Source organism: Notechis scutatus, chromosome 6, assembly GCF_049901735.1.
Source record: "Notechis scutatus isolate UNSWTSFEM ecotype Mainland chromosome 6, rNotScu1.2, whole genome shotgun sequence".
Taxonomy (NCBI): Eukaryota; Metazoa; Chordata; class Lepidosauria; order Squamata; family Elapidae; genus Notechis; species Notechis scutatus.
The window spans coordinates 80,562,680-80,576,702 of NC_142014.1; the positions used below are offsets into that span (position 1 = coordinate 80,562,680).

The 14,023-nt window shown below is 42.3% G+C and overlaps 1 protein-coding gene across 1 annotated transcript in view; it reads left to right on the forward strand.

Moving 5' to 3' along the window:
• Nucleotides 1–14,023, forward strand: part of COPG2 (coat protein complex I subunit gamma 2) — a 54,042-nt gene that overhangs the window by 20,592 nt on the left and 19,427 nt on the right. Inside the window, 4 exon segments of the mRNA XM_087968936.1 lie at nucleotides 6,756–6,823; nucleotides 8,320–8,508; nucleotides 9,845–9,940; nucleotides 11,914–12,157. Coding sequence (XP_087825062.1) covers nucleotides 6,756–6,823; nucleotides 8,320–8,508; nucleotides 9,845–9,940; nucleotides 11,914–12,157 — 597 coding nt within the window.

Sequence of the window (14,023 nt, forward strand, 5' to 3'; positions counted from 1 at the left end):
AGGATACAGCAAAAAAAGACAACACAGCGTGTTAGGGATATACACCCTAGCAGAACGTGCAACGGCAGTCTAGCAGGCAGGCAGATATGTGAGACAAAACGTTGTAGTAGCTTACAATCAGTAAAGACAGATACACTGTGCAAGTTAAATAGTTTTTATTCCAGCAAGAGTTATAGCATAGTCAAACGGTCCATATTTCATACACTAAGTTCAGTCAGTCCGGGGGTTATTCAGTTTGCAAAGTCCAGTGTCGAAAAAGAGTTCATTAAACTTACAATCAATCAGTCCAGTGATATATCTCTTTTGCAGTCAGAGATATGAGGAAAAAATCAAACCCCTTTTCTTCTCTCAGCAAACACGCAGTTATCACCATCAAGCCATCATTGTCAGCATTCCAGTAAAAGCCGAGCAAACAGTGAGCTCTCTTGCTCCCTCTTATGGTGATTTTACAACTGCACCCAAAAACTTGGTTTACAGTTTAAAGTGATACACACAATCATAGTTTATATATATTATTTTTACACAAATAAGTTAGGTAACCAATGTTATCCCTAACACAGCTTAATGATGCACTTCATATTTCTAATTCTATGATAAAAGAGTAACTTAATATTTAGTTCCTTCAATATGAACGGTGTTAGGGTTTGTGGATTAACCCCTAGAAGAGTATTGCAGCAGTAGTCAAACCAGGCAGGGGCCCAGAGTATACACACACTGAACACAAACACTGTTTGTAGTTTAAATAGTTTTTAATCCAGTTAGAGTTTAAGAATTGTCATTCAGTCCATTAAGTCATTCACAGTATTTCCATCCAGTAAGACTCACTAGTATAGTCCAAGTTAAGAGTCCTTGCAATATCTTTATCAGCCGATAAAGATATCTTCTCCTCCTCCGGTTTCACTCTCCAGAGAAACAAACGCTGGATATTCAGTAGAATTACGCAGTAAATCAGCAAACAGTAGCAAACAATAACAGTTCAGTCACAGGCACTCACAGTCAGTAATCACAGTTAGTCGCAGTAGCACACAGTAAGTCGCAGCAGCACTCAGTTACAGCCAGCTTTCCAGCTTCTAATGCTTCCTTATATTGTAACTTCTAACCGCACCCTTAATCGGCTAATTGCCTGCTGCATTGTGCTTAAAGTGATAAGCACTTAAACCATGATATCTAAGTTTTATATATTTATTCACCCAAACCATATTTGGTATCAATGTTATACCTAACATACTCCCTTTTGGGTGAAATAAATATATAATACCTTTACAATCTAACCCCATAGTTTTCACAACTCTCCTGGTGTTTACTGGCACCTTGGGCTTTAGTAAAATTATCAGCTAAATTGTCCTCCGACATACAGTACTCTAGCTGAATCATCTTACTTCTTACAGATTGTCTCACGTTTAGGTATCTTAGATCTGTATGTTTGCTCCTTGTTTTTACTGCAATATTTGTGGCCATTTGAATTGCTGCCTGATTATCTTCATGTATAATTATAGGATAATCTACAGTTATACCTATATCAATTAACATTTGTTTATACATTATTAATTCTGTACATAACAATGATAAACAGGAGAATTCTGCCTCCATAGTAGACAAACTTATATGCTGTTGTCTTATTGACTTCCAGCCTATTAATGTATTACCCAGCATTATGGCTGTTCCTGAAGTCGACTTTCTAGTGTCTCTTTCTGATGCAAAGCTAGCATCTGCATAAGCACACAGAATTAAATCACCCTTTGGTTCTAAATACAATGAATAATTCATTGTCTTTTTAAGATATCTTAATATCCTCTTAGCTGCTATCCAGTGTCTTACACATGGTGCAGAATTGAATCTAGCCAACTGATTCACGCAGTACGATATATCTGGTCTAGACCAATTACTAATATAACTCAAACTACCAATTAAAGATTGATAAATCACCTTATCAAACTCAGGGCTTTGTACATCAGTGTTGCTAAACTCCTGACTCATTGGAGTCTTAGCTGGCTTACAAAGCTCCATCTTGTAATCTTTTAGCAATTTGCTTATCTTATCTTCCTGAGATATCTTAAAACCTTTCTGAGTTTTCTTTATATTCAAACCGAGATACTTCTTTATCTCCCTAATTGCTTGATCTTTATTCTCTTTCCTAATGATGCTATTATTTTATTTGCTTCATCATTAGTTTCAGTAATCAAAGCAATATCATCTGTGAATAGTAATAATAATGATACTTTCCCATTTGTCTCCCTCTTAAATAGACATGGATCGGCTAAACCAGCTTTAAATCCTATATTGTCTAGTTCCTTTACAATATACTGGTTCCATTCATAGCCTGATTGTTTAAGACCATAGAGGCTTTTCTTTAACAACCAACAATCATTATTATCCTTATTTTCACTTTTAATACCAACAGGTTTTTTCATATAAATAGTATGTTTTAATGGGGCGTGCAAGTAAGCAGTTTCCACATCTAAATGGTTAACTATATAGTTTTTACTAGCTGCCCACACTAAAGCTGCTCTCAAGGTTGCTGCCTTAAGACTAGGTGCAAACACCTCATCATAGTCATTAGCATTCTGCCTAAAACCTTGGGCTACTAACCTTGCCTTATGGATTAAATTACCATCCTTATCTATTTTTACCTTAAATATCCATTTGCAGCCAATGGATTTCTTTCCTACAGGTAATTTGGCATTTTCATACACTTTCATATCTCTTAATGAATTCAGTTCCTTATTCATTGCTGCATACCATTTTTCTTTTTCCTTAGTAGGATACTTTTTAATTTCTTCAACAGAATTAGGAACTTGATTAATCTGGCACACTGTGTTAGCCTGGTACCTATCAGGCGGTCTAGATATACGTGTAGTTCTTCTGGGAATTACAGGGCTTACAGGAGGACTTTGTTGAACTACTACCTGTTCATCTTCCTCATCCTGTTCAGCTATTGAATCTGTTTCTTCCTTTATGGGCACTATTTCATCCTGTATTTGTCTCTTTACTTTATTTTTAAAGTTACAGGGATAACTAATGGGATTTCTATAGGATTCAATAATTACATCTTTATTGGCATCCTGTTCTAATTTCTCCCATCCTTCATGTTCTAGAAATTGGGCACTAGCACTACATAACACTTTAGATGTGCCTTTCTCCCAAAATCTATATGCCCTATGGTTTGCCTGATAACCAACGAAGAAAAATCTTTAGCTCTATGTTGCCCTTTTTTTCTGAGTTGTGCAGGAATATGCACCCATGCTGGTGCACCAAATGTGTGCAGGTAACTTAGATCAGGTTTCCTGCCATGCCACCTGGTGAATGGTATTTCACCTGTTGTTGTATTAACAACGTTGTTCAATATGTTATTAGCACACATTGTAGCCTCCCCACAAAGAATCAGGTAACCCAGAATCATTTAACATTGTTCTAACCATTGCCTGTAGTGTTTGGCCTCTTCTTTCAATAAAAGCATTATGTTCTGGCCTGTATGGAGCAGACTTCTTATGCTCTATTCCAGCTACCTTAAGTCTGTTCTGGAATTTGTTATTAATAAATTCCGTGCCGTTATCTGTCACCAGGGTTATCAGTTGTCGTTTAGACTTTCTTTCAGCAAACCTAAGCCAATTGAAAAAATGTTGATATGTTTCAGTTTTGCTTTTCATTAAATAGCAAAACCCATATCTAGAATAATGGTCCATAATGCTCAGTATATATCTAGCACCTCCCATACTGGGTTTCTTTGGACCTATTATGTCTGCAAATACTACTTCTAAAGGTTCTTTTGTTTTGAAACCATTTAGCCTATTTGCAGGCAATACTTTGCTCTTATCTTCACAGCAAACATTACAACGCAAATATTTATCACAAGGTTTTAACCTTATTCCTTCAGATAACTCAACTGTACGTTTTAGCATTTTAAAATTTACATGCCCCAAACGCCTATGCAATAAATGGATACATTCTTCATGAGGCTTTATATTATTAAATACAATTTGAGCCCCCTTTCTTACTATTATCTAAGACATATAATGTTCCATTTAAAGCTGCAGTTACCCTTTTGTTATCTTTTTCAATTATGCAATTATTATCTTTAAAAGTAATTACATAACCTAATTTATCTAATACCCTTACTGAAAGCAAATTAAACTTTAGTTGCGGTACATACAACATTTTTATATCCTGGTTTATGTACGGACAACGTGCAAAACCTTGACCTTTCGCTTTCAGGTTCCAGCCATTGGCAAGAGATATATGTTGAGAGCTTTTAGACATTTTTATAAATTTTGTCTTATCTCTTGTGATGCAGTGGGATGCGCCACTGTCAACCACCCATAAATTATTCTTCACATCAGAGTTGCTAAACGTGGCTAGTTCAAATGCTTTCTTTGGCTTTTTTACATTCTGGCTTTTTCTCTTTTTGCAGAATCTTGCCAAATGTCCTCTGCCTCCACAATTAAAACACTTTTTAATTGTGTATGCTGTTGAAGATAAATTCTCTTCTTCCAGGTGCTTTACTTTGCTTTGCTGGTTTCTTTCAAACTTTGAAGATAATTTCTCTTCTTTCTTATCTTCTCTCAGCTCGTCACGCTCACGCCTTCTTCTGGCTTCTTCTAGTAGCCTGCCTGTAATCTCGGTTAATGAGAGGCTTTCTTTTGGCAATACTTCTAACGAAGTCACATAGTCATCATAGCTTTGATCTAATGAAGATAATATTATGTAGACTTGTTGCAGTTCATTAAATATAAGCTCTTTTTCTTGCAAATCTTGAAAAATGCTCTTCATACAGTTTAAATGAACTAACATATCTCCATTCCTCTGAAGATGCGTTCAAAAAGCTTCCGTGTAAGATTTATATGTGCTCCTACACTGTCCCGAACATAAATCTTTCTGAGGTTCTCCCAGCAGTTTGCAGCATTTTCTTCTCCACGAATATGGACAAGCTGCTGATCACAGAGAGTCAGTCCTATGATGCATAAAGCCTGCTCATTTTTCTGTTTAAAGTCTTGTAACTTTTCGTTATCATCATCATCAGCAGGATCCCATCTACTCATATCTGGTGGGTTTGCTATAATGTCCCACAAACCTTCTCTGCGTGAAGTAAACTACATTTCATTGACCATGAAACATAGTTTGTTCCATCCAGCCTGGATATCATGGACAGTTGTGACAAATTTACTTGTGCCATTACTCTTCAGATATTTTGACTATTTTAAACTAATTAAAACAGTTTGTTTTTACAGTAATGTGCAACTCACACCAACTCTCTCTGCTATATCCTGGTTAGTTAGACTATGCTGCTGGGCCCATAACCAATGTTAGGGTTTGTGGATTAACCCCTAGAAGAGTATTGCAGCAGTAGTCAAACCAGGCAGGGGCCCAGAGTATACACACACTGAACACAAACACTGTTTGTAGTTTAAATAGTTTTTAATCCAGTTAGAGTTTAAGAATTGTCATTCAGTCCATTAAGTCATTCACAGTATTTCCATCCAGTAAGACTCACTAGTATAGTCCAAGTTAAGAGTCCTTGCAATATCTTTATCAGCCGATAAAGATATCTTCTCCTCCTCCGGTTTCACTCTCCAGAGAAACAAACGCTGGATATTCAGTAGAATTACGCAGTAAATCAGCAAACAGTAGCAAACAATAACAGTTCAGTCACAGGCACTCACAGTCAGTAATCACAGTTAGTCGCAGTAGCACACAGTAAGTCGCAGCAGCACTCAGTTACAGCCAGCTTTCCAGCTTCTAATGCTTCCTTATATTGTAACTTCTAACCGCACCCTTAATCGGCTAATTGCCTGCTGCATTGTGCTTAAAGTGATAAGCACTTAAACCATGATATCTAAGTTTTATATATTTATTCACCCAAACCATATTTGGTATCAATGTTATACCTAACAAACGGGATGCGCTTTCGACTCCAAACGGCCGCACCGCTCTTTCAAACTCCTTTCCCCCTCCATCTTTCTGTTGGCAACTATAAAACGGACAGAGATATGTTTGATGAGTTGACAGAAGGGGTCTGATTTGTGTTCTGACCAAGGCTTCCTGAGACTATAATTTCAGCACACGCTCAGTCCAAACAACTCTTTGTTTTATTTCAACGCTGGGAATTACGTTCATTCCCAGCCGGTAATGAGTCCCAAACAGTGCCTCGAGATAAGCACCCACCTCTCTCTCCTTTGAATTGCTGCCAACAACTAGAGTGCCAGATGAACTGCAAAAAAACCAACCAAAGTACAAAGTCCACACAGGGCTTCAAGGTTTAATCCGAACAGAATGAACGACTTTGCTTCCTGCAAAGGTTTCTCTACCTTTGCCTGTCCTGTATACCTTATGGGAGGGACAATCACCTCCAAGCCTTACTCCCAAATCGGCCCTTTTGTCTTAGCTGCTCTTGCCTTCTAGCAGCTCTGTGCATACGTGCACTGGGAACAGGCTCCCCCTGTTCCTCTTCCTCACTGCTGTCAGATTATGGAGGCTCTGGACTCAGCACCCCACACCCAGATGGCCTTGGCCCCATCTCTGCGTCAGACGCAGGACCATCGCCCGAGTCCTCTCCAGGCTCCCAGGCTGGTCCCCTTTCTCCCCCACTGTCCGATGTTGCTGCCGTCCGCACAGGCTGCCGGCGAACCACAACAATTTGGGTCACAAATATGCTAAAGGATGAGCTGTCCGTCAAGTTTGTGATCCCCTCCCCTCCTCGCACGGTGTGACAAAATGGTGCGACCAAACTCCAAATTGTCCGTTTTTGCTTCTCCTTTCAGTGCTTCAGCTCTTCTGCAGTTCGCCGAAGCCTGTTCTGAGATACGCGGCGGTCAGGACCCTCAATAAGGTAAGCGCTATCAGAGGGGGCCCCGTCTGTCACAGTGGTCCTCAACTTACGACCGCAACTGAGCCCACGATATATGTTGCGAAGGGAAAACAACATTTGTTGCAGGGAGTTTGTCCCATGGTACGACTTTCCTTGCCGCCTTTTTTTTAAGCGAATTGCCGCCGTTGTTCAATGAGTCACGCAGTTGTTAAGTGAACCTGGCTTTCCACCACCCCCATGGACGTAGCTTGTCAGAAGGTCGTAAAAGGGGATCAAATGAGCCCGGGAAACGCTGCCACTGTCGTAAATGTGAACCGGTGACCGAGCATCCGAATGTCAATCACCTGGGGATGCGGCGACGGTCATAAGTGTGAGAAATGTTCACGAATTGCTCTTTTCAGGGCCGTTGTAACTTCGAACAGTCACTACGTGACGTGTTGTAAGTTGAGGACCACCTGTGTTTATTTATCAATTAAATTTAGATGCTATTTGTGTCACCGTCAGGCAACTGGGCGCAACTTTTACAACGTGGTAAAAGCAAGGACCAAACGTTACAACATTAAACACGTACAGTCCTCCTCTTATGACGGTTCTTTTAGTCAGCAAAGTTACAAGGGTGCTGAAAAAAGTGACTTTGGACCATTTTTCATACTTAATGACCATTGCAGCGTCACCACAGTCAGATGATTTACATTCAGCCGCTTGGCGGCTGACTCACATTTATGACAGTTGCAATGTTCCAGGGTCATGTGATCCCCTGATCCCCTTTTGCGACCTTCGGACAAGCCAAGTCAATGGGGTTCACTTAACAACGGTGTTACCGAATTAAAAGCTGCAGTGATTCACTTAATTACATCAAGGAAGGTCATAAAATAGAGGAAATCTCATTTAACAACTGCCAACTTACCAAAAATGTTTTCTTTTACATTTTATTTTATTTTGTTACTTTACTTATTTTATTTTATTTTACTTTAATTTTATGTTTTATTACTTTAGTTTTATGATTTATTTCATTGCATTTTATTTTTATTATTTTATTTTACTTTATTTTATTTTAGATTTTATTTTAGCTGATTATTTTATATTGCATTTTATTTTATCTTATTACTTTATGATTTATTTTATTGCATTTTATTTTATTTTACTTTATATTTTATCTTATTGCTTTATTTTATTTTAGATCTTATTTTATTTTATCTTACTACTTCAGTTTAGTTTTGTTTACAATTTATTGCATTTTATTTTATTATTTTATTTTACTTTACTTTATTTTAGATTTTATTTTATCTGATTACTTCTTTTATATTGCATTTTATTTTATTGTTTTATGTTATTTTTACTTTATTTTATTTTATATTTTATCGTGTTACTTTAGCTTAGTTTATGATTTATTTTATTTCATGTTATTGCATTTTATTTTATGGTTCTATTTTATTTTAGATTTTAGATTAATCATTGGAGGCTGCAGGATTCCTATTGGCAGCCTTCCTGTAAGCCTTTCTGGGATGTACTTTCAGGTGGCAATGAAGCATCCATCCGCCGTGACAGCCTGCAATTTGGATCTGGAGAACCTCATCACCGACTCCAACCGCAGCATCGCCACGCTGGCCATCACCACCCTGCTGAAGACTGGCAGCGAGAGCAGCGTGGACCGGCTCATGAAACAGATCTCCTCCTTCGTCTCCGAGATATCAGATGAGTTTAAGGTCAGCCTTCTAAGTATGAAGCCTGGCCTAGCTGGCTGGGGAATGCTGGGAGTTGAAGTCCGGCCTAGCTGGCTGGGGAATTCTGGGAGTTGAAATATGGCCTAGCTGGCTGGGGAATTCTGGGAGTTGAAGTCCGGCCTAGCTGGCTGGGGAATTCTGGGAGTTGAAGTCCGGCCTAGCTGACTGGGGAATTCTGGGAGTTGAAGTCTGGCGTAGATGGCTGGGGAATTCTGGGAGTTGAAGTCCGGCCTAGCTGGCTGGGGAATTCTGGGAGTTGAAGTCCAGCCTGGACTGGGGAATTCTGGGAGTTGAAGTCTGGCGTAGATGGCTGGGAATTCTGGGAGTTGAATCCGGCCTAGCTGGCTGGGAATTCTGGGAGTTGAGCCTAGCTGATTGGGGAATTCTGGGAGTTGAAGTATGGGAATGGCTGGGGAATTCTGGGAGTTGAAGTATGGCCTGCTGGCTGGGAATTCTGGGAGTTGAAGTCCGCCTAGCTGACTGGGGAATGATGGGTGAGTCGCGAGATGCTGGGGAATGGGAGTTGAAGTCTGGCCTAGATGACTGGGAATGCTGGAGCTGAGCCGCCTAGCTGGCTGGGGAATTCTGGGAGAAGTCCGCCTAGCTGGCTGGGGAATTCTGAGAAGTCCGGCCTAGCTGGCTGGGGAATTCTGGGAGTTGAAGTCCGGCTGCTGGGAGTTGAAGTCGAGATGGCTGGGGAATTGGGAGTCCAGCCTAGCTGACTGGGGAAAGTGATGGGGAATGTTGAAGTCTGGCCTAGCTGACTGGGGAATTCTGGGAGTTGAAGTCTGGCCTAGCTGGCTGGGGAATTCTGGGAGTTGAAGTCTGGCGTAGATGGCTGGGAATTCTGGGAGTTGAAGTCCGGCCTAGCTGACTGGGGAATTCTGGGAGTTGAAGTCTGGCGTAGATGGCTGGGGAATTCTGGGAGTTGAAGTCTGGCCTAGCTGGCTGGGGAATTCTGGGAGTTGAAGTCCGGCCTAGCTGATTGGGGAATTCTGGGAGTTGAAGTGGCTAGGGAATTCTGGGAGTTGAAGTCTGGCCTAGCTGGCTGGAGAATTCTGGGAGTTGAAGTCTGGCCTAGCTGGCTGGAGAATTCTGGGAGCGTCATTAAAGTGGCCAAGCTCGAGAGGTGCCATCTTAGAGAGACGGACTCTTGTGTCCTGCCTACATCTCTCCATCATATAAGGTCAACCTTCTGCAACTGATGCCCTCACGTTGCCCAAATGAAGATAGTTTTGTTTCCCAGAAGCTGTTTAATTGACCTGACACAGAGAACCGACCGGTCCTCACTTAACGTCGTATTGTTGTCGCCTTACAGGTGGTCGTGGTCCAAGCCATCAGTGCTCTGTGCCAGAAGTACCCACGGAAACACAGCGTCATGATGACCTTCCTGTCCAACATGCTTCGGGATGACGTAGGTCTCTTTGTCTCCATTAGAGGCTCCTGCAGCGCCCCCTATTGGGGGAACTTACTTAGGGCACTCCCGGAAACATGTCTTGAGACCTATAAACTTGACAAGCCTAGAGACCCCAGAACAGTGGGGGCTAATCCATTTTGGGCTCCCATACCGAAAATTGTGCACGCACTCGCACTCGCGTGCCAGCATCCCAGAAGGCAATGCGCGTGCACAACACCCACCTTACCCCGCACCCTCTTACCTGCACTGTGCATTTTCAGCCCATTTGAGGCCCTTTTCAGCCCTTTCCCTGAGGCTCAAGGGAAGCCTCTGCAGCTTCGGGCGGCTGAAAAACGGGCCCGTTTCAGCACTTCCTGTATTTCCGGAAGGCCCGTTTTTTGGGCTCCTGAGGCCGCAGAGGCTTCCCTCGAATGTCAAATGGGCCGTAAATCAGCTGGGAAGCGCACGCATGCGCAGTGGAGGTAAGTTTGGCTGGGGGGGTCACATGCCCGCACAAATGACTCCGCGTGCCACAGGTGCCGTAGGTTCGCCCTCACGGCCCCAGAACGAGAAAGTCTTTTACAGTCGTCCTCGACGTACGACTGTAACATAGCCACGATGGTCCGCCGGGACGTTAGTAAAGCGGGTCATGTTGGGGGTTTATTGCAGAAATTCAGATCCAGAAAGCACACACAGATGACTGATTCAACCGGATTCATTCGCTTCTTTATATACATAATCATCCCGAGAGCCAGAAACGAGTGGCACTTATTATTTGCAAGGGGATAACTTTTATCTTTACCTCAAATATTGGAAGACTGCTGTCATGTCACCCCCAATCCTTCTTTTCATTAAAGAAGTTGTGCCATAGTCCTCGACATATAATCGTTCACTTAATGATCGCTCGCTACGACAGTACTGGGAAAAAAAGGGACTTATGACCAATTTTCACACTTAACAGCCATTGCAGCATCCGCACGGTCACAAGATCCAAAATTGGCTTGGCAACCGATACCTATTTATGACAGTCGCCCTGTCCCCCAGGGTCACCTGTTCCCCTTTTCGATGACCTGAGGAAGCCAGATTCACTTAACAACTGTATTACTCAGGGGTGGGATTCAAATGTCTTAACAACTGGTTCTGTGGGTGTGGCCTAATTTATGGGTGTGGCTTGGTCATGTGACTGGGTGGGCATGGCTTGCTGACTGAGTGTGGGTTGGTGGTCACGTGACTGGGTGGGCGTGGCTTGTATGTAAATATTGCAAATTTTTATGTAAATATTGAGTTCTTTATTTTAAAAAAGATCAATTTTTACCCAAAATCAGACAAAGCAGGCAGGCATTGCTTACAGAATCACAGTTTCACTTAGAGATCTATCTTTCTGCAATCTGCTACCTGAGTCTGCACTAAAACAAAAATAGAAGCTTCGGTCCTAAGGAAGGTTCGGCTCTGCTTTTAAATTAGCTAGAAAGCAAGAAATCCAATTCCTGCTTTGTAGCTAATGTAAATCTCCCAGCACAGCAGAACAGCTGATGGTTGAAAAAGAAAAAAAAAAGAGGAAAAATAGCAACTTAGCAGGCACCTTTGCCAGGTAAGGAGTGAGTACGCAGGGAGGAGTCGGTGCGCAGCCTGTGAAAAGCCTCTTCGTTCCTGCTTTTTCAACCTCAGTTGCGCCGCGCAAAGCAGCGGAGGTTGAAAAAGCAGGAAATAAAGGACAGCCAAGAACCCGGGCAGGTGGGCCAACCAGTTCGGTGTCAGCTGCTCTTCCGAACTACCAGTTCTATAGAACCGGGCCAACCCGGTAGCATCCCACCCCTGGTATTACTCACTTAACAACTGCAGCGGTTCACTTAACAAACGCGGCCAGAAAGGTCTTAACAACAGTCTTAAAAATTCAACTGCCTCGCTTTAGCAACAGGGATTGCGGTCGTACGTTGGGGACTAGCCGCCATTCTGCTGCTGCACACCCGTGTTTTGTCTGCCTCCCGCAGGGCGGCTTCGACTACAAGCGGGCCATCGTGGACTGCATCATCGGCATCATCGAAGAGAACCCCGAGAGCAAAGAGACGGGCCTGGCCCACCTCTGTGAGTTCATCGAAGACTGCGAGCACACAGTGCTGGCGACCAAGATCCTCCACCTACTGGGCAAGGAGGGGCCCAGGACCCCCACCCCTTCCAAGTACATCCGCTTCATCTTCAACCGGGTGGTGCTGGAGAATGAAGCCGTTCGGGCTGGTGAGTTTCGCGGGGGAGGGTGGGGGGGAGGTTTGGCAAACTGTGAGACCAAGAAGGAGAAGATCTGTCGCCTGCTGGACAGAATCTCTAGATGGGTGTTCGTCAACTTTGTGTCAGGATTCCAGCCATCGCCCACATTAAATCATGATTCTCGAGCCAAACTTCAAAAACCTTCAAAGGATTTATTAGGAGCAACATGTCAGCATTAATCTAAAATGAAACCAACTCTGCCCTACGTCATTTACAGTCCCCTTTGCCCCCTCCCACCTGGGTGTGTCATAAATCGGATTCTCCAATTGAGCACCTTCACATTCTCCAATCAAAAATATTCCCGAGCAAAAGCTCTGGTAGTTTAGTTACAACCTTTTAAAGATAAAGAGTTGGAATGGACTTTGTCTTCCAGACTGCTGCACGGCTCTTCCAAATTTCCTTCCTCCCCCACTTTTCTATGGCAACTACTAAAAGAGGCCTAGGGATGTTTTATGAGTTGACACTTTGACAACTTTCAAAATATGCGTTGATGGAGGATCTCCGCCATCCCAGTCATCCCAAAGGTGCTTTTATTCCCCAAGAGATGTTATAGGGGTTATGTCGGCTGTGTAGGCAGTACTAAACCCTTTCTAGCATTCATCTCCATTGTTCTGTGATGCATTTCCTGTCTCTCTAGGATTTACCTCTATCTGCTCCTGTGAGGCAATTCCTGGTTCCTGTTTTTTGTGTGTATTTGTGTATGTATCTATATGTAGGTCTAGGTGTGTTCGGGTCTTTTCCCGTGTAAGATTAATGTTACATGGGAAAAAAACCGAACACACCTAGACCTACATACCTGTACCCGTGAAAATCTACGAAAACATGTATGTATGTGTGTGTGTGTGTATATATATATATATGTGTGTGTGTGTGTGTGTGTGTGTGTTTTCTGAAGATTTCGCGGGTATTTGTATGTGGATCTTTGGTTATTCGGGTTTTCTCCCACATAAAATTGAAAGTATCTAGGCAACGTTTCGATGAAGTCTCATTCATCATCTTCAGGCTTGTGTCTTCGGCTCTGTGCTTCTCAGAGTGATGTGAGCTTGCAGCTGCTTCTTCCTTTTAACTGCTAGTGGGGGTGTGACTTGATTGGGTGGGAGCTTGGCTGTGTTCTGAGCCGAAGACACAAGCCTGAAGATGATGAATGAGACTTCATCGAAACGTTGCCTAGATACTTCCAATCTTACGCGGGAGAAAACCCGAATAACCAAAGATCCACATACAAATACCCGCGAGAACCTCAGAAAACAAAATATATATATATATATATATATATATATATATATATATATATATATATATATATACACACACACACACACACACACACACACACATACATATACATATATACATACATACATACATACACACACACACACACACACACACACTCCCAGTAACGGCTTATGACTTTTAACTGCATTTTGATTAAACTTCTTGAAACAAGACGCAACTGGACTTTCTTGGTTTTTTTCTTTTTCTTTGAAGACATTTCTCTTCTCGTCCAAGAAGCTTCTTCAGCTCTGACGTGGATGGTGGAGAATGGAAGGATTGATATTCCTTGCAGACAGCTGGTCGTTTGCATCCTTTTTAGAGAACCATTGAGGCACCTATAGACTTTTAGCTATGCATTTTGGGATGGACACTCTTTGAATGGTGGGGGAGGTTTGAAGGGATTTCCAGAAAAAAAATGGCAGACTGCGGGAAACATTTGCACCACTCAGGTGACCCTGAGGACACAGAGAAACCTCCAAGTGGCCTCAATGACCCTCTAAAAGGATGCAAATGACCAGCTGTCTGCAAGGAAGATAAATCCTTCCATTCCTTACGATC